Source organism: Serinus canaria, chromosome 8, assembly GCF_022539315.1.
Source record: "Serinus canaria isolate serCan28SL12 chromosome 8, serCan2020, whole genome shotgun sequence".
In the NCBI taxonomy this organism is placed as follows: Eukaryota; Metazoa; Chordata; class Aves; order Passeriformes; family Fringillidae; genus Serinus; species Serinus canaria.
Window position 1 is genome coordinate 14,832,845 of NC_066322.1, and position 19,933 is coordinate 14,852,777.

General features: G+C 43.7%; 1 protein-coding gene across 1 annotated transcript; it reads left to right on the forward strand.

Annotated features, from left to right (window-relative positions):
• The first annotated feature begins 3,665 nt into the window (after positions 1 to 3,665).
• LMO4 (LIM domain only 4) lies at positions 3,666 to 18,828 on the forward strand. Its single transcript, XM_030226382.2, has 5 exons — positions 3,666 to 4,018; positions 6,280 to 6,518; positions 13,316 to 13,412; positions 13,777 to 13,932; positions 18,081 to 18,828. Exons 2-5 carry the CDS (start codon positions 6,283 to 6,285, stop codon positions 18,087 to 18,089), a joined length of 498 nt encoding a protein of 165 aa, XP_030082242.1. The 5' UTR covers positions 3,666 to 4,018; positions 6,280 to 6,282; the 3' UTR covers positions 18,090 to 18,828.
• The last annotated feature ends 1,105 nt before the right edge of the window (positions 18,829 to 19,933 follow it).

The following is a 19,933-nucleotide window of genomic DNA, read 5'->3' on the forward strand; positions in this document are numbered from 1 at the left end:
TATTTATAAGCAAGTCAAAATCTATATCCATATTTCTAAATGTAACTTATCTTACTCTTTTGGGCAAACAGTACTGTCTGCTGCTTAGAAAAGAATGTTAAGAGTGAAGCTATCCAGGATTCTTCCCAGCTTCTGCCAGGATGTGACTCTGCCATATCGCTGGATGTCCGACTTAAATACTTTATCCAGTCACATTTTTAAATTGATTGAGGCCTGAACCAGAAGATCCTACGTGAGTAAAAGGATGCATTACTTTAAAGTAAGGAATGTCTGTTGATTTTTCATCACTGTTTCGGGACAGGCTGGGGTCAGAGGGTTTGTTTTAGAAGTTTGTTTGTTCAAAAGGTGTAGCTTAGAAGACACGTGGATTGGCAAAGTGCCACATGAAAGATCTCAAAGCAGCAGCTTCAACATTTCTCCCTAATAAGAAAAGGAAAAGAAAGTCCCTTAGGTGTGCACTGTTCAGGGAGAGAACCTAGAGGTCCCATAGGGAAGCAGTACTTAGGGAGAGAACCAAGAGTCTTTCTGTGAATGGAGAGACAACTGATGAATTCTGGACTACCTGGTATCTTAGGGGCACATCTCAGTTTAAGAATTATTTGGATCCCAGGCTGTAACATTTTCCAGACATTCAGATTGCAACTACTAAGCCAGCAATTTTATGCTTTTCCTTCCCTGACTCCAACAGTACCGCAGTATAAGCAGCCAGATTTTCTTCTGCATTGTGTTTTTTATCCATTCAGCCAAAATTAACAGTCTTCTAGGATAACGTATGCCAAGTGAATTTAAATCTTGTGGACTCAAATCGACCTAAAGTTGATGGATACATTCATGCCTACTGCTGAAATCTACCAATTACACAGAACTATGTTAACTTACCATAGAAACATCTCATCTAATAGCACAGATGATGTTGAACTAACTAATTACATTATGGCACATAGACAATGAAAAACATAACGAAGATGACAGCACAGCAACAGCAGATGCTGCACAAAAGAAAAATTAGAAAAATATTGCTCTGCAAAATGCTCTCAGTTAAGATTTCCTCTGTTAAAATTAATCACAAAAATTAGTGATGATCAGATTTCAAAAAAAGATATGAACATTGTAATGCAATTTGGAAGATATCATTAAGCCATTTAAAACTCTGCTCCTTGAGAAGGTAATTCCTGTTTTTTGTATCACTCTCATTTTTAAGGCTAGTAAACATTTTAGTGCCTATGGCAGAGTTTCTTGGTGGAATATCTTTTCCAATAAGGAATGGTCCTAATGGCTCTCCCAGAGTCTGAATTTGGTAGCTTCCAGCCATTACAGGCTTAGATAATTAGACAATGTAGCTTTTATTTGAGCTTGGCATTTGCTCTGTTCTTGTGCTCTTAACTGTCAGAGAGCTAAAATATCAGTGATTGTTGATTATCTGTAGCATGCCTTGTTGCTTTATATATTTTAAATTGTACCAGACCCTACATAACAAATCTGAAACTGCTGAGTACGTTTAAACATAATATGTACATGGAGATTACATCCAGATGATATATTTCATAGACCTATGAAAAAAAAATTAACCATAACACTGGTCCTCCCCCCTTTCCCTATGGAAGCTTTCAAGTCTGCTTTAAGCAGACTGAACATATCCCAGTCTATGGAGAAAGATAGAAAGAGAATTTTCTCCCGTGTTTAAATCATATCTGTGGTGTCATTCAAATGTCGATATTTTATTTTCTACATATTTAGAAGCAAAATGTATCTTCGCTATCCTACGCTTTCCCAAGTACATTTCTCCCAGGTAGACGATTTTCCTTTCAATTCTAAATGACTGCTGGGCACACGGCTCCGCGCCCAGCCCAGGCCGGGGCTGCAGGGCTGCGGGAGACCCACAGGTGGCGATGTGGATAAAGCACACCTGGGCTGCGCCGGCCGGACCGGCCTCACCGCCTAGCTATCCCCGGGCGGGCGGGCAGGCAGCATTCCTGCGCCGGGGCGCTTACTCCTTAGGAAGTGCTCCCGGGAAGAGTTCCGTGTGCCCGTGCGGGGCACTGCGTCTGCATTAGCCGCCGGCAGGGGCAGGTTTAAAATATTTTGTTGTCTCGGACATCGGGGGTGCGCACGGAGCTCGTAGCTCGGTCACGCTGCCATCACCACGTACTTGACAGGGCAGCCAACGTGCCCGCCGGCGCCGGGGCCGCCCTGCCCTGCCCGCGGCTCATATCGAGCGCGGCCCGAGCGCTGCTGCCGTCCGGCGAGCGCTGCATTGGCTGCGGCTTACGTCAGCGGTCTGGAATCGAGAAACTCCTGCTCCCAAGTTTTTCTGTCCTTTAACAGATCCCGGCAATGCGCCGCCGAGGGGGCTCCGCCGCTCGCGCGGCCGCGTGCGCGGGGTGACAGCGGGGCGTGTGTCCCCCGTGCCGGGCACCGCCGAGCGCGGAGCTGAGCCGCGGACAGCACCCGCATTTGGGAGCACTTTGTTATTCCGGGGGTGTGTTCCAGCGATTCGCGGCTGTGCTTATCCTGTGTGCTGCACTTAGGCCTCACAGGCGTGCAGTTAATACGTAGTGGGTTTTTCATAGTTTTAAGCGTCCCCACTAAACATTACTTCTTGCGATTTGCCGTCATCCCCGGGCTTCTCTCTCGGAAATGCAGCTGCCTACTCTGCTGACGAGCGGTGCCGCCAGCTGCGGCTGCTTAACCCACCGAAACCTCCACTGGGGCGGCCACCGCGGGCCGTGCCCGCCTGAGTCCCGCAGCGCAGCTCCCGCAAGACATGTGACAGTCGGCGGCTCGCAGGGCCGTCTGGGCACGGCCCGTCGCCGCCTCTCCCCGCTCCAGCGCGGGATCCCAGAATGGGGTGCGGGCACCAGGGCCGGACGCGGCAGCGGGGGGCGCCACGAAGGCGGCAAGCAGCGGCTCCTGTGGCCGCGCCCCCCCCCGGCGCCTGCCCTAGCACGGCAGGGCCGCGGTGGCGGGGGAAGCGCCGAGCGGCAGGGGAGGGCTCCGACGGACATCGCTCCCCGAGCGGAGCGGGCCTGCCCTCCGGGACAGCCGGGATGACCCCTCGCCGCCAAGTTTCTCAACTGGTGGCCGGGAGCTGGCGGGCGGGGCGAGGCGGGACGGACGGTGCCCTCACGGCCGCGCGCCTCCCCTCAGTGCACGGGCGGACGGCGCGGCCAGCGCTGCCCACCTGACTCCCTCCTTCCTCTCCATTCCCCTCCTCCTCCTCCTCGCCCCCTCCCTTCCTCTCTCTCTTTTTTTTTTTTTTTTTTTTTTTTTTTTTCCTCCCCTCTCACTCATTCCTTTGTCTTCCCGGGGATTGGCAGGTTTTATTATTCCGCCTGAACAAGCCGGGGGCGGATTGGCTGCGGCGGGCTGACGAGGGCGCGGAGCCGGAGTGTAGTTGGGATTCTGCTCTGTCAGTAACACATGTGTGAGGGCAGCGGGCACACGCGCACCGTGCGGGCACACACGCACTTGCAGCCTCACGCTTAGACGGGCACAAGGGCCGCCCCCCGCGCCCCACCAGCGCCGCCGCCGCAGGATCCCGGCAGCAGCTCCGCGCCTGGCCCCGCTCAAACTCGCCGGCTCCCGCCCGCTCCGCTGAGGCGCTCCGGCGGGCCGCGGCCGGCCGACTCCGCGCCGCGGGAGGCTCGGGAGCCGCCGCAGCCCGGAGAGGGGGCGGAGGTGGGGGAGCGGGGGGGAAGCGGCACAAAGTGAAGCCACATTGCCAAACTTGCCCGGCGATTGCAGCATCGAGCGGCGGCGGCGCCCTGCGTGTGCGGCTCAGCGGCGGGGACCGAGCTCTGCAGCTCCCCTCCCGGGAAGCGGGAGCTGGAGGAAGGACCCGGGCAGACGCCTCTCATAGCAATATCTATATTTTTCCAGCCTGGGCTGCCCCTTGCCGGGCGGGGGGCTGCCTCCAGCCGGCGAGAGGGCGAGCGCTGTGCTTATTTCTTTGCAAGAAGACCTCTTCAGGCACCCCGAGCGGCGCTCCCCGGCCTTTTGCAATATAGAGGGGAAGCAGGTAAGAAGTGCCGGTCCCTCCCCCGTGTCTCGCAGCGTTCGTATGCGCGGTGCCCGCCCGCCGCCGCCGTCCCGCTGCCCGCCGGGCGGAGGGGCGCGGAGCGGGGCGCCGCGGACCCCGGGCATTGTCGCGGCCCCCCGTACAAAGCCTGGCGGCGGCCGCCGCTGGAGCGCCTTCCCTTACCCCCCTTCCCAGCTGCCGCCGGGAAAGGGCTCTGCCTGCCTCGGCTGTGAATGGAGGGGACGGGGGGGGCGGTGGGTGGGGGGAGGCTGGGGCACCCGCTTCCCCTGTAGTAAACACTGTTCTGAAACAGTGGCAGAAAAGATCAAAGTGAGCTCTCTATTTCTCTCCTCTCCGGTTCCCTTCCTGCCCCACACACAGTCTTTTGTTTCAATCCAGGAGAAAATCGGTGAATCACCTAATTAAAACCAAGACATGAATTAAGCATCCATTTTTGTACTACAAATTTCCAGCTCTCCGCTTGTCCCTCCCTTGGTCTCCATTAAAAAAAGCACCAGAGACGCTGTTAAAAGGGGGGTATTTTGCCTCTAGCTTCTAGCTCTGCTTTCTATTTCACTGACTCCTATCCCAGGACCAAAATTGCTTGGCTCTGTAATTACTAGAGTAAGCCTATTTAAGTTAAAAGCTTCCCCCCCCCAACTCTAAATGAAACTTGATGAGGGCCCGTCCTTAGTTATCAAGGGAGTCACTTTCTGGTCAGTCCTCTTGATTCATCTTTTTAGATTTAATCAGCATTAAGGTATTGCTTGTCCTTAAGAGCTTTAGCTTAATGGGGTTACTGGATGGTTTTCTCAGTGTAACGTTTCCCATTTTATATTTATACATATTTGTCTTCGACAAAGACAAGTTAAGGTGGTGGCATGGAGCCTTTTTCTTTCTTTTAAGAAATTCGAAGTGATTTAAAGCATAGGAAAACGGTTTAAAGACTCGGAGCAGGAAATGCAGATTCATTAGGCTGTAGCTGGAAACTGTAACAAAAGGCAATTCCTTGAACAAATGCATCAGAAATCAATTTACATAAAGGTACACGATGCGTTCGGATAAATGCAATGCTAATGGCTTTTAGAGTGGTTTTCGTTCCAAAGTCTCGGGGTTTTTGTTACAGCTTAATTGGTGCAGTTCTCCTGGTTTATTGTGCGGTCACTGGACATACCTCCAGGTACTCTTTCTGAGGAAATGTGTGTTTAAATCGGTCTCAGTTCTGCAGCCGAGTTGGGCCAGTGTCAGGAAAAGTTCGTCCTCGCTGCTCTGGACGTATCAGTCTGAAGGTCCTTAGCAGATAGCCAGATGCCTCGGCATGAGCACATACGGCTTACAAAGGACAAAGACAAAACATGCTGCTTAATTGGCAGTAAATAACTTGATCTTTTTATAGTATAAGTGACTAGAGGAACACCGGGAGTTTATTGGACCCTGGATTGAAGGCAACAAATTAATCGGTTTAGAGTAAGCTTTATGAATTGATTCCTATATTATCTCTCGGTTGTCCTGCTTGCATAAAGCATTTATTAGAAAGTGAAAAAATGCCCTTAGTAGCAGTTTCGGGGGCGGCCAGAGTAACCGCAGCCTCATTACTCTACTGCTTTCCTAGGGTCGGTAAACTTTTTTCTCTTTTTTCCTTTTTTTTCCTTTTTTTTTTCCTTTTTTTTTTTTTTTTTTTTTTTTTTTGGTAACAAAGCTTTAGCATTTAAACTGCTGATCAAGGGCAGATTAGCGAGACAAAAGTTGAGTATGTTTGTGTAGGAAGTTAACAGGCGTCCTAAAGTTCAATGATCTATTATTCGGGCCAGTGTCCTCAATCTGGAGTGTTTTCTCGGGGTGTATTTAGTTCTCCAAAATAAATCTAAAGAAAATAAAATCCCAAGGCCTCGAGGGCCGGTCCGGAGCCCCTCGTTACCGCCCCGAGCCTGCGGAGCCTCTCCTAGACTGAAAAACCAGTTTCACAACTTTTTTTTTTTCCCCCTCCACTCTTCACACACTTTTTTTCATAAGCAAAACAAACCCCGGGACTGTTCCTGACTTGTGAGCTGCAGCTGCACAAGCCCGGAGCGGGGGGGCGGCGGGTTGCGCTCGCTCTGCCCCCCGCGCCCGCCGCTCCCCGCCAGCTGCGCGGCCGCGCCCCTGCCCCGCGGCCCGGCCGCCGCTGCCCCCGCAGGCCCCGGAGCGGCGCTGGCCCCGCGCTGCCGCCCCGGCCCGTCCTGTCCCGGCGCTGACCCGTCCCCGCCCCTCTCTCCGCGCAGGCCATGGTGAACCCCGGCGGCAGCGCGCAGCCGCCCCCGGTCACGGCGGGCTCCCTCTCCTGGAAGAGGTGCGCCGGCTGCGGGGGGAAGATCGCCGATCGCTTCCTGCTCTACGCCATGGACAGCTACTGGCACAGCCGCTGCCTCAAGTGCTCCTGCTGCCAGGCCCAGCTGGGGGACATCGGCACCTCCTGCTACACCAAGAGCGGGATGATTCTCTGCAGAAACGACTACATCAGGTGAGGCGACGGCCAGGCTGGTGAGAACAGCTTTTCCCCTTTCCTGCTGCTTTTTTTCTCTATTTTTCTCTTCCCCCCCCCCCCCTTTATTTCTCGTGGTGGGTGACTGCAGGGCAGAGGGGCGGGCTGGCTCAGGATGCCTCCTTCCTTAGGAGGGAGAGACGTGCGGGTGCGGATGTTAGCGCCTAGCCCAGGGCGAGTTGCGACTGCCAAGTGGAGGGAAGAGGTGGGGGGGGCTGAACGACGACTGTAACTTTAAAGTGGTTTGTCAGCACAAAACAAGTCCTAACTAAAAATAAACAGCAATCAGAGAGGCTAAATTAATCTGCTTTGTTGTAGTGTTGAAGGAGAAGTGTGCATATCTGAACAGTAAATGTTAAAATCGTAGGGCTTAAATAAGGCTGTGGCAGTGGTGCTAAATAATGAAATGCCTGCCTTTAGTATCTGATTAATTATGATATTTACATAAGCACCTTTAAACTCCTTTGAGTGGAAACAGAATGACTCATTCTCTGTTCTCCTTGTGAAAGAGCTGATTAACCATCAGTTGGAGGGCCATGGATTCTACTTATAGCAAAAAACCAGTGGTATGATGTTTGTCTCAGCAATGTTACAGAGAAGCTTTGAACCGATATTTCTCTTAACTTCCAGCGTAGACAGTGCAGGAGATAGCAGAGGAGGCATATGCTCTTGCCCTTTATTTCTTATCTCTTCCTCTTTTGAAGCTGTTTGCTTTAAATGCCACAGATTTGGGTAGGGGGAACTAAGCCTCGCTAATCTCACATCTGTTGGGGTACAGTAAGATTATGCAGAGTATCCCTTCCAACAAGTTTCCAATATAATTAATAGAATTCATGAGGTCAGGTGCCCATATGATCTTTTCAGGTGAACTCAAGCTACTTAAACTCATTAATTTAAAAGGAGGCATTTTGAAGGATTACACATTTAATTTGAGTAAATGGTTTGATAGACTGATGCACATGAATGCTTCAAGGAGGTGTTCTGTTTCAACATTCAGTAATTAAAAAAAACAACAAAAAAGCCCCATACCTTCCCAGCATCACAGAAATGCTTGGTTAAAACAAATTGGGTTCTGTTTAAATGCTTCTGGCTCCTCATTAATAGTAAATGTCAAGAGTTAACCCAGAATTTCCCTTCTTTCTGATGGCCAAGAAGCTCCACTTTCTTTTCCTTTCTAAAGGAAAAAAAAACCCTACCAAAAGCAGCCATCAAATGATACAAGTTTGGTTGTGTTGTAAAACTTAGGTTTGAGAAGATGCGGATTGAGCACAGGCACTTCTGTAGTTAAGAGGGTGGAGGTAAGATTTGGTTACTCTGAGTGCAGTCTCTGACCTAGAACGTGGCCGTGGCTTCGTTTAGTTAAGTACATGAAGAAACAGGTCCTGTGCCATGTCTGAGGAATCGAAGCCTTAGCTTTGCTAGTTTCAGAGGTATTTTTAGAGAGAAGTGCTAAAAAATCAGCACATTGTGGGTGCACAGTGGTGTATTTTGGTCATCGTCCTAAGCAACAAGCCTAAGTCTGCAGAATAGTAATTAAATAGAGCAAAACAGTGTTAGGGAAAGAGTCTTGTTTGAAGTGGAAAAATTGACACTACTGTTAAGATGCACTGCATAGTACAGATTCATCACTCGACCAACACCATCAAACAACCCTCATGTCTGATTACTACTAATTAAAAAGAGAAGATGCGTCCACTGTGTCCCAGAGGCAAGTTCAGGCAAGCTTATCACAGTCCTCTGGTTTTGTGTTGCCAAAAATTAATACTCGTTTATTTTAATGTAGGCAATTATGAATAGGATGCTTTATCAGATGAGGGGTTTCAATTGATCTCCTTGTCCCGTCGCCTGACTTCTCTTTAGATCTGTGTAATTTGACTTGCAAAAATAACTCTGACAGATGCTTGCTGAAACTTGAACTGGACACTGTACACTCAAGGTGGGGTAGGATGGCCTGGCGCTGCCAGGGCTGAGTTAACTTGGAGCTTTCCCGCTGGAAATGGACTTTGCAGGCTTGCTTGTGGGTCAGGCTGGCGTGAGCGAAACCCTTGCCCTTCTTGTGTTTGAAATGGTTCCATTTGGTTGGGGAGGCAGTGCTGCTCTGACAGCGAGTCTCTCCCGTTCCCCTCTACCATCCTTCTCCTCTCTTAGTTTTCCGGCGGGTTTTTGTGGTGGCGCATTCACTTCCCCAGGCAAGAGCCACGGGCGCAGTTCTCAGTCAGAGATGCGGGACATGCTGGACGTGACTGGCAAAATGGGAAAGAGGATTGATTGGCCCGGCAGGCGCCAGGTGAAAGGGACTTGACTCCTTCGGGCCAAGACCACAGGGCCATTTATTAATGAGCTTTTTAGCTGTCTTAGGCTGTATGTGGGGTTTTTTTTGTTGCTTAACCAACACAACGCTGCCCTTTCCTTCTCTCTCTCCCCTCCAAAACCTGAAAACAAATTGGCCGTAGAGCTACAGCTGCAGCTTTCATTGAAGGCCAAGGTTCCTGGGAAAAGAGGGATGTAAAAAACCTAGTCCGTTCCCTTCCCTCCCCACGGCGATCAACCCGCTCAGGGAGAGGAGTGGAGCGCAGCCCTCCCAACCTTGAGATGCCAGATAAAGCAGCAGCGTGGCAGCGAATCCGCACAATTAAAAGCTTTAATTAGTGTCTCCTCCATTTTCTCTTAGTTCTGATGGGTTTTATCTAATGAGATCTGGTCGCTGGCTTAGATCTGCTCGGAATGACGTGTCCGAAATGAATGAGAGCCGCGTCGCAAACAAAACATTTAATTAACAAAATTGGCCTCTAAGAGAGAGCAGGGAGTGGTGGGGAAGGGGGAGAGGGGAAGACTGCCCGGGCGCCTTTTAAAGGGGCAGCGCCCGGCGCCCCTCCCCGGGCGGCCGCTCCGCGCAGCGCGGCGGGGGCGCAGCCCCGGGGGCGGTGGGGTGGCCGGACCCGGCCGCGCCGCAGTGAGGCCGCTCCGGGGAGGGGGCCGCCGGGCAGCCAGTTCATTTCCCTGGTAATCAGCGGCAAGCTGCTATATTCAGGGAATGCTGTCCCTTTAATTGAACAGGCTAGGTAATTAAATGGCACTTTTCCAATAGGACGTGCTAGGTAAATCTAATAGTTGGTTATTTAATATCACTTTGAAGTCTGCCCACTCAAGCACAATGACAGCACAGGAGCATGTGAACTATTAGCTAGGAAAAAAAAAAAAAAAACAGGATCTCAAAAATTAATTAAATCGCATGCAATTTAGGGGGAACGTTTATCTTGATTTGTCATAACAGAATTAATTCAAGGCCTCCAATTCACTTGGGGGCAGATCTGTTACTCTGAATTAACCAAGCGTAATTTGGCTGGTTTTTTTTTTCCCTTTTTTTTCTTCCTCTTCTCTAATGCAGCACTTGCCATTATGCACAGCCCCCCTTTTAAGTATCAATAGCTTCTGGTGCTTTTAAGGTGCTTGGTCTCTAGTTATTCTGAAGTACCTTTAATGGACTTGGCTTCAGGCATAATTTCTGTGTTGCCTTTCTTTGTTACATTTAATATAGCTGGTGCAGAATTTAGATTAAATATGGGGAATGTACAAAAACATTGATTCCTTCTGGATCAGTAGGTCTGGATGTGCATTTCTCTTTGCTAGGACTTGGATATATGTATGTGGGCACAAATCTACACCATGTCGTGCAAGAATCAAGAGTCTTAAATCTGTCTTCACGATTTTGGAAAGCAGTGGAACCTTACTTTGTTAGTACAAGTTGCTAGAGACGTGTTTCTGCTGATGCTGAATTTTGAGCAGGAAGATGGGAAACTGGGTTGAGAAGATTTCTTGCTGCTTTCGTTCCTACTCTCCTACAGAAAGTTCTGAAAAAAACCCCACCAGCAAAAAAAAACCAAAAAACTAGAATCATTTGGGGGTGCGGGGAATGCTCTGTTGGAACCGCACAGTAGTTAATTTAAGGTGGCTCAGTAAAATGCTGCTAAGTGTAGAAGAGCTGCCTTGTCCGTAAAGGGAACCTCTTGATGTTTGTGATTGATTGCATTGCCCAAATGTTGAAATATTAATGACCTTCTTGGACTGAGGACCCAAAGAGGAAACTGAAACCAATTCTGTCATCACAATTAAAGAGTCCCCTGGCTTTAATTAGCCTGACCTGGGGTATCTCTACCCATTGCTGCAGTTAAAGAGAAAAGAGCCCATTAAAGTCCAGTCTGAGACCGATAGCTACTTAATTGAGCACCTAAAGCCTCAAGCCTTTTAAATCAAATACTGTCCTGGACAGTCCCCCTGGTTAGATAATTAGCTCTCCAGCTTCCCAGAAACCATGCAAAACAACTTTTTCAGTAAAGAATAGTTAATGTGGAAGACTTCCTTTGCTGGTAAGAAGAAATAACAATTTTTTTTAAAGATAAAACTTCTTCTTGTTAATGGCATCGCAGAACAAGACCATTCATAACAGTAGTTATGGAGAAATAAGTTTAATTTTGTTGGTAAATAATAATAAGCAGCAGAAAGGTGTTCTGAGTTTTTAAGTAATTTTTAGGAATTTTAGCAGAAGATTCAGCTGAAGTGGCTTCCCAAAGTAGAGTTATTCTGGGAACATGCCTAGGGAAAACTTGAATGTGTGGAAAGCCTCGGGATTAGTTTGACTCCATTTATTAGAATTCACAGACATTCAAGGTGTGGGACCACTCTAGTTCAGAGAGAATACAATAGCGAATGCTTAATGAAGACAAGTAGTGCAATGAGATCAGCATTCTGAAAGCTGTGTTTTCATTTGGGTCGTGCAATTGTACAGGGGGAAGGAGGGGGCTTGTGAGAGACAGCTTACCATGTTCAGATTCTCCTGGACAGCTGACATCATCTGTCCATCTTTGCCTTTCTACCCGGCAATGTCCTTGCTGCCACCTCCTTACTCTGGATTGTTGGATCTTTGCTCTGGAAGTGTAGCAGTGCCTGCCTCCTCTCACAGCCATTCCCCGTGCACTGTCTCTAGTGCCAACTTCATTCCCAGTAATGATGAAGGAACAAAAATGCATATTGCAATGCTTTGGAAGTAACCTCGGTATATCATGTAACTGTTGTGAACTGGTCCTGGTTTGGAAGATGCCCTAATAATGGACCTTTAGTTTCCAGACAGTTTAGTCCCTTTGGCGGGGAGGTCCTGACAATGTATTAGTTCAGCTTTCCCTTTGTAACCGCTGTGATTCTGCAAGAACGTGTCAATGTGTCGTGGATCTCAGACTAATTAGTTTTGAAATGGAGTTTTGATTGAACTCTTCAAATCGATGCTGCTGCAAAATTTGTTTCTCAGCTTCCTATTAAAAGCCATCTTAAGGGGCAGTTTTACTACTCTCTCTGTCGTTCAGTCGATACATTTAATAACAACTTACAGGCTATTTTCAATAAAGTGGCGACAGCAAATTAGTAGTTTGAACATGACAAGCCTCCTCTGCAAGCTCAGATTCTGAAAATTCAAAGCAATTATTTTTATACAGAGGCACACTGCAATCATTCAGATTACGGGTATTCTGTTGTAATGTGTGTCCTAGGTTGACACAAACAGAATTTTATGACTTTATTTGGACAGGAAGGAGATGCAAATATTAATATTTATTATGACACCAATACGCTAATTTGTAAATCCTATTGCTATGTTTTACATCATACAGAAAAGTGGGTCTGTGACCCTGCCAGCTAGTTCAATTTCCTTTTTTACTGCAAAATGAATTGTGGTAGTCTTTATAAATATTTGTGTCTATTAGAGACTCGCACAAAAGCAAATAAAGGTTTTTCTAATTCTAGCTAAGGCAGCCTGTAAAAGTAGAACTCAATAATCATTACTGTATTATATTTTGAATCGATGCATTGTGCCTTTAAATGGATTTGAAGAATTATGTATATATTTTTCTTCACCACTCTTCTGCCTATCCCCCCTCCCCCCACTGCGTGTGCCCCCCCCCAATGGCAGATGTTGTGGTCTCATTTGATTGCATAGGAAAACTGCAGTGATACAGCAAACACCCAGAGAGATATGATGACAAATGGGTCCAGATCCCGGTAAATTACTTTCTGCTCAAATCGAAATTTCATTCAGTTTGTTGCTAGCAGAGATGAAGTAATCTAAATTGTGGACTCAGGAGCAGATAGAGGGAAGTTGGAGCAAGCATTTCATTATCAAGAGAGAGAGAAGGTTAGGATGAAAGAGATGAGCAGAGGCAAATCTAAAGTGTTGACACCATGATTGAAAAGGTTAACCCATACACATTATATATCAACCTGGATAGCAGAGAGTTTCTAATGGAAACTCTGCACTGATGGAGGTTTACTGGAGTTTCAATACACTGAGCATGATGTCTTCTTAGATATACAATCAAATCCTCTTAACCCTTTTGATGACTCATATCTCAAGATATGATTAAAGTACAAAAGAGTTCTTCATATAATTTCAAGGACACAATGCATTTAAACTCCAGTCATGAATTGTATCTTTTTTTTTTATGATGAACCCAGTAATCTGATAAAATGTGTGTAGTACAGAACTGTTTGTGTTTCTAGAGGTGTAAGTCAATATTTCTGATTAAATCCTGTGCAACCACATCCAAGGTAAGGTGAAGCTACCAGTTGTTACACAAAAATAAACTTTTTCATATTATGAAACATAAGCAAGTTGGAAGATGGGGGTCAGAAGTCTAAAATAGTTGTGTAATAAACCGTGGCAGTGATGTGCAAAAATGCCTAGAGCCTTCTGTGTATTAAATTATTCATGATCATCACCTCTGTTTCAGGTTATTTGGAAATAGTGGTGCATGCAGTGCCTGTGGACAGTCCATTCCTGCTAGTGAGCTGGTCATGAGGGCACAGGGCAATGTCTATCATCTTAAGGTGAGGGTTTTTTTCTTGTGTACTTTCGTTTTTAGCAGCTGATTAGTATTGCCATGCCTCTTTAGTGTAAAATCTGCATCTGCTTATGAATGAAATGCAAAATAATAACTAGAAGAAGGAGTATCTATAATAAAGCTTCGCTTAGTGCAAGTGCGTAGCTTTGTTCCCTCGTAATCGGTAAAACTCTGCTTGAGTTATGTACTGCATAGTCCCAACAGGTAAGACTAATGCCATATTTGGAGATACTAGAAACCAAGCAGCTCCATATCTCAACTGCACTTGCAGTCTCTGAAGTGTAATTTTCAAACCTGCAGCATACCTAATTTGTGCTGTAGTTTCACTTGCTGTCTCTTTCCTTTCCCAGTGTTTTACATGCTCTACCTGCCGGAATCGCCTGGTCCCTGGAGATCGGTTTCACTACATCAATGGCAGTTTATTTTGTGAACATGATAGACCTACAGCTCTCATCAATGGCCATTTGAATTCACTTCAGAGTAATCCACTACTGCCAGACCAGAAGGTGAATACTCCACAATTACTAATAAGCTTTCTTAGAGCTAAATGAAGATCAATTTCTTTTCCTTCTAATAGTGGACATTCCCTGCCCCTGCAAAGAGACCTTTAAGTAGCTGAACTTACCTTAAGTTATTTAGGCACAGGGTTTGGGGACAAATTAGTAACCTTTTAAATATGACATACAGGGTGAGTCAGTTTATTTTGGTTTGGGCACGTGCATCTGTACAGGTGTTGAACTCCTTATGTACAAAGCAAAATGGAGAGCATACATTAATACAAACTTTTAAGAGAGAGAACTATTTTATTTTATAATCTTGAAATTAAATGCTACAAAAGGGCAGGTTTCTGAGGAAGGAAAATTAGATCCTTTAATATGGAAATAAATGCCTTGTGAAGAGAAAGTTCCTGGACTAAGCTAATGTATTTTATTTTAATATTAAGATTTTAGTTGAGGAAGGATGCTGGAGTACTCTTTCAGAAGTATTTTCTTGCCTGTTTTGTGTGTCATAACTCAGATTTTAAAACCAAAGTGCTATTTACTTACCGTTCCGTAACACTAATATCTCAGCTAGAGATTGTGTATCTCTGTGGTTGACAGTTTTTGTTTCTAGCTAAATGAGTAAATAATGATTGCACAGGTTCTAGAGTGAAGAAGCAGAAAAAAATATTCTGATCAACAGTTGTCTTGTAACTCTGAAACTAGATAGTTTTAGCTGTATTTTAATCTTCTTAATCAGTCCTAAAGCTATGCAAGTGAGTGCATTTTGATAACTGCTGTGCCTAATTTGTAACAATTACTGTCAACCTTGAGTTAAGAGACTGTTCATTCCACCCTGGTCCAGAAAAGAGTGGATGTATGACTCTTGCACATAATTTTATTCACATCATATTTCATACTGATTATGTATTGATGACATTGATTCATTTACTCTTTACAGCTCCACTTGCATGGATATTAAATCTTATTGACCACAGATGAATTTTAATTTCAGATTGGTGATAGATTTTTCCATCAGCTCTGATAGTATATTTGACTTTTTCATCATTAACCCAGGCAATCACACAGCACTGAGTTATTGCAATGAAACAAAAAGTGCACACTTCAGTTGGTAATTCTTTATAGATTTACAATAGGAACTTCATTAATGTCTGTAAGGATCACAAAAAATAACATTTATCTGCAAGTAGGAATTTGGAAGATTAAAAAAAAATCTGGGACAAATGCTAGGCTGATCTATTCTGTAGTGTGCAGTGCATTTTGTAGTGGTTTTAGTCAGTGGAGAAATATGTCTGAGAAAACAGAAACTGTTCTTTATTTTATGGGGTTTTTTTGTTGTGTTGCTACATTTCAATATCTGTGTTTGCTTTTTTTTTCTGTGCATAAATTTGCTGATTAATTTTAAGTATTCTTTCAAGTCTTTTATACAGTGTAATTACATCAAAATAAAGCGTGGACCTTTTTTATTTACTTAATTTGTCAATGGAGGTGATGAGAGAATTGAGTACAAAAATGCTACATAGTTAGGCAGAACAAAGATAATTAAGATTGGAAGAGAATGTGCAGCCTCTTCTCACGGAAGTACAAATACAGTTAAAGATTCATAGATTTATACTGTTGTGAATTTTAATGAAACAAATCTGTAATATAGAGTAGCTAGCAGTGATTCTGTTAAATGAATATTTATAGGTATCCCATTTCAAAATATAGGTAAAACCATTCATCTTTATACACTGCAGTAAAAGGTTTACCATTCTGAGAGTGGTTTATCCACTTGTCTTCTACGAATGTAAAGTTTAATGTAACTTCAAATAGGTGTCTAAATTGTCATTTAGTTTTATCAGTTTCTTTCTCTGCCTTAGCAAAACATAAAAATGATTTAGTTGCAATAAAAGCAGCAGACATGATGAGGAACATAGAACATGGCAAAGAGAAGTAAAAGGGACTGGGCTTGCAGAGCTTGTGACTAGCTACCTGGTGGGGGCTAAAATGCTGGAGTGGTGAGAGCAGCTTTTTGTGAGCTCCTGTCACTGACTGGCAGTGGCATTGCTGCAGCCAGAGCTGAGGCACATGAGCAGCTGTTGGGGGAGAAGGTTGAGGGGACCGAGCTTGAGGGTTTTTTTCTTTATAATACAGGATCTCTAGAAATTGTTTTGAATTCTCCTACTGTTTTTCAAAGGCAATTTGCAGAGCACCGTAACACCAGAAAACAAACACAGTTAAAGAGATAAGTTGATACTTCATGTATGTGTCAGGTTTCTGGAACTTCGGGAGCTACAGGGGCAGTTTCTAAGAGAGTTATTTTTTATAATATATTTTTTATATTTTACATTTTTTTTAGTTTTATATTTTGCTTTTTTAACAGTCTAAAGATTTTAACATCAGAGATCTTTTACAAGAAGCTGCATGTTTTAGGGCCACTGATTAAAATAGTCTTCCACTGTAACACAGTTGGCTGTAACAGATACTTTTTATTAAGCATTACAAATCAATCATTTTCCATGTTATTCTATCACTAGATATTACAGAGATAGCAGAATATCCACAGGTTTGTTTTTTTTTAATTAACCAAAGAGATTGAGACACTTCCAGCATTAAAACACATTTTTGTTACACATTGAAGGTGACAGTGATGAACTTAGTCTTGTCTCACTGCAGTTCACAGGTGACCAGTGCAGGCAGGAAAGGTTGCATGGCCTAACTTGGTTTAAAAGCTTGGGGGTTTTTTTAAGGAGACAAACGAAGGGATGTTTGCCATTCCTGCCTTTTGCCTGCCCGAGGCAATTCACACATGTAAATTATAACTTCCCATCACTTGCCCTGTAGTTTAAAAATCCCTGTTTTCTCTAAACTCAATACTGCTTGCCTGCTGAGTGCAGACTTCGTTTGTGATCTCCTGTGTGCCCCTTCACTTGAAGGGGCTGTATTGTCAAGAGTTCTCTCTGCTTTTTTTGTACCGGTAGTATTCCTGTAGTATTTCTTGTTTGTAACAGTATTACCACCTACTGAAAGTGTACGTTTTCCGCTGGTTGCGGTGTTTGTAACAAATCTTTGTCTTCAGCTTCCCTACTTTTAAATAAAGTATGAGTTACATTACGTCTCTTAGAGAAGATCTTAAAAATCTTGTAGTTTACATATCACTCAACAATTCCCTTGTAGTTACATAATTGGTGTTGTCTGTGTCCATAGTAGAAGATATTTGATGCTCATTTATTAAATATGCTTCCTGGCTGCTCCCTAATCTTTGTTCTGGACAGACAAATTACCTTTCTCACACTGAGCTTTGGCTCTGGGGAATTAAACCTCCAAGCTTCTACTACTTTAATTAGCTTGGAAGTGGGGGGTTGCAGTTACTAATAGACCTCAGGCTTTTAGTAACTTAGAGAAAGGGTGAGAAAAGAACTTCCTGGGAAGTGCAAAATGTCATTTAAAAGCCATAAAAATGTAATATATATTATTTCATTTTGGTAATTGCAAACAGATTGTATTTGAAGACTATGGATGATCATTCCTATTTTATCCATGAAAGTTTAGATTTTTATTGAGTTAGACACTTTTAATTATCACAATTCATTAACACCAGTATGAAAGCACATGTTTGACTTCATATATTAAAATGTTTATGTAACATTAACTAACGTACCAGATGAGGAATTTAAATGGGAGGGGGGAATCCTGAAATATCTATATTTAGCTCTTGTGCAATGCAGCATATTAACCAAAGTTGCCTTGGGAGGATATTGGCTGTACTTCATATTTGCTTTACACACTATTTCTTCCAATTACAAGATCATATTACTCGCTTCTTCAAAGGCATGGCATAATGGTTCTTCCCTTTCAAACGGGGCCCAGAAAAACCACCTTATTCCCTGTATGATTTGTTAACAGAAAGTACACCTTTCTTGTTGTAGTTTTTTTTTTTTTTTGTGTGTGTCTGCTTTCTTTAGTAGTGAAACTGTGAAAAATGCTTGCTTTTTGCTGTTTAAAGTTGAAACGTTAGCAGTATGAAGGGACAGTGTAGAAAGCCTCAATCAAGTCACAGTTAGAAAGCAGTCTAATAAAAAAGAGATTAGTGAATAGGGAAGAACAAAAGCAGTCATGTTGTAGTTTCCTATCTAAAATTTAGCTAAGATACGCATTTTTATTTCTTACAGGTCTGCTAAAAGGTCAGAGTAATGCAGAATGCGTGCCTTCATCTCAAATTTTGTTCATCACAGATGGATCCCATGTCTCCAAGTAGACAAGTCACCTTTGTAGCTAGCATCAATGCCAGCTCCATACCATTGCACCTTCTTTATTCTTGATTGCCCTTCCCACATTTATTGGTGTATTAAAATGACTGAATATGAACATTAAGGACTCCATGAACCTGGGCTAATGGGAGACTGTAGAGAAAATGAAAAAAGATCCACCGGAGGACATCTTGGGGGGGGCGGGTGGGGAAGATGACTAATGAAGCTAATTAAAAGAAGCATTGAAATCTGCTTTCTACCCTCATTAACAATTAGCAGGGCACTGGCCAGTTTGTACCCTGTGTTTTACCTTAACAACATTCTATTTGCTCTTTGTATATTTAAGTGTTGTAAGGAAATGTGTTTCAATCAAACTGAACATGAGATAAAGATGTGGCTTTTGTGATATTCTATCACAAACACTTTTATTGTATCTCTGTAAAATACAATGTATGTATGCATGTAAGTGTTTTTGTCCTAATGTTGCTACTTCCCATGGCAAAAAAAAAAAAAAAAAAGAAAAAAAAGTCAGGCTCATAGCAGCTACTGTGTAGAAATTTTCACTTACTTCTAATTTGCTGAATGAAGAAAAATCTTTTATTTGTGATATTTTCAGAGACATTTGCTCTAGTATGGTGTATTTAAATAATAAAAAGTAAAACAAAACTGAGTATTGGTTTTAGAAGCTTTGCTTTTTTTTTTTTTTTAATTACATTCAAAACATTCTGCAACTTCATCTTAGTCGTTACCTTAATTGTCAATTACCTTTAAAAGTAGGTTTTTGTTTTTTGGGATTTTTTCTTTTGTCTTATGCCAAGAAAGACTCTGCTAAACTATGTGACCGTGTTACTTGTGGCAAGGATATAATGAGTACTACTTCAACTTTTTTTCTTTTTTTTCATGGAGATGCTTAATTCTGGTAACAAGTACATTAGAATTCCCATTGCAGTGAATTACAGCACACAGAGAGGTACTGTGGTCTCTTTCCAGTTCCTTCTGTTTTAAGGATGTGCCTGTGTCTCTGAGCAGACAAGCATAAGAGGGTATGAATATACCATAAGAGGTCAAAGAAAAAAAAGCCAACGAAAGGTCTGTACCCCATGCTGAGCACTAGAATTAAGTATTCATGAAAAGGAATACAATAGCTATTCTGATCTGGACAACACAAAGTTGTGTTTGCTGGGGTGAGAGACTTTAACTTTTCAACACTGATAATCTTAAGGAAATAAAACCTGTTTCCTGGGCTGCTTCTGTGAACTAGCTGATCTCAAAATATGATGTTTTCTGAAAGCAAACAAACAAAAACCACCTCCCCACAAAGCAACAGAGCCACCTCTAAGCTTACAAAAGGAGCAACTTCATTTTGCATGTTTTTCCCATCAACTGTTTAGTGGTAGATCTGTGCAGAATACTTTTGAGAAAAAAAAAATCTGACTTTTCATATTTTTAGCAAGAATACTAACATGGATCTGTGGCTGTCCACTGCATGCCTTCAGTCAGGAACCTGCAAGCAACGATTCTGCCTTTGCTGCAATTTAAAGCAACTCAATACTAAGAACTATTCTACTTTTACAGGAAATTATTACATTCATAACACCATTATTTTGTTTAATTCTGTTTTTTAGAAGGTGTTCACTGCTCAGCTACTTGGTTATGGAGTGAACTTGACATATTTTTGTTGTGATGCCAATAACACAAAAAGCTGATTTATAGATTTATCTGTATAAACAACCATCAGCAGATATTTTTGTTTCAAATTCTACTTCCTGATGTCT

What these genes read in the sequence shown, in the direction of transcription:
- LMO4 (XM_030226382.2), top strand. Translation starts at nt 6,283, where the DNA reads ATGGTGAACCCCGGCGGCAGCGCGCAGCCGCCCCCGGTCACGGCGGGC. An exon ending in TGCAGAAACGACTACATCAG is followed by an intron (nt 6,519 to 13,315) that starts GTGAGGCGACGG and finishes CCTCTGTTTCAG; the next exon opens with GTTATTTGGAAATAGTGGTG. An exon ending in GCAATGTCTATCATCTTAAG is followed by an intron (nt 13,413 to 13,776) that starts GTGAGGGTTTTT and finishes TTCCTTTCCCAG; the next exon opens with TGTTTTACATGCTCTACCTG.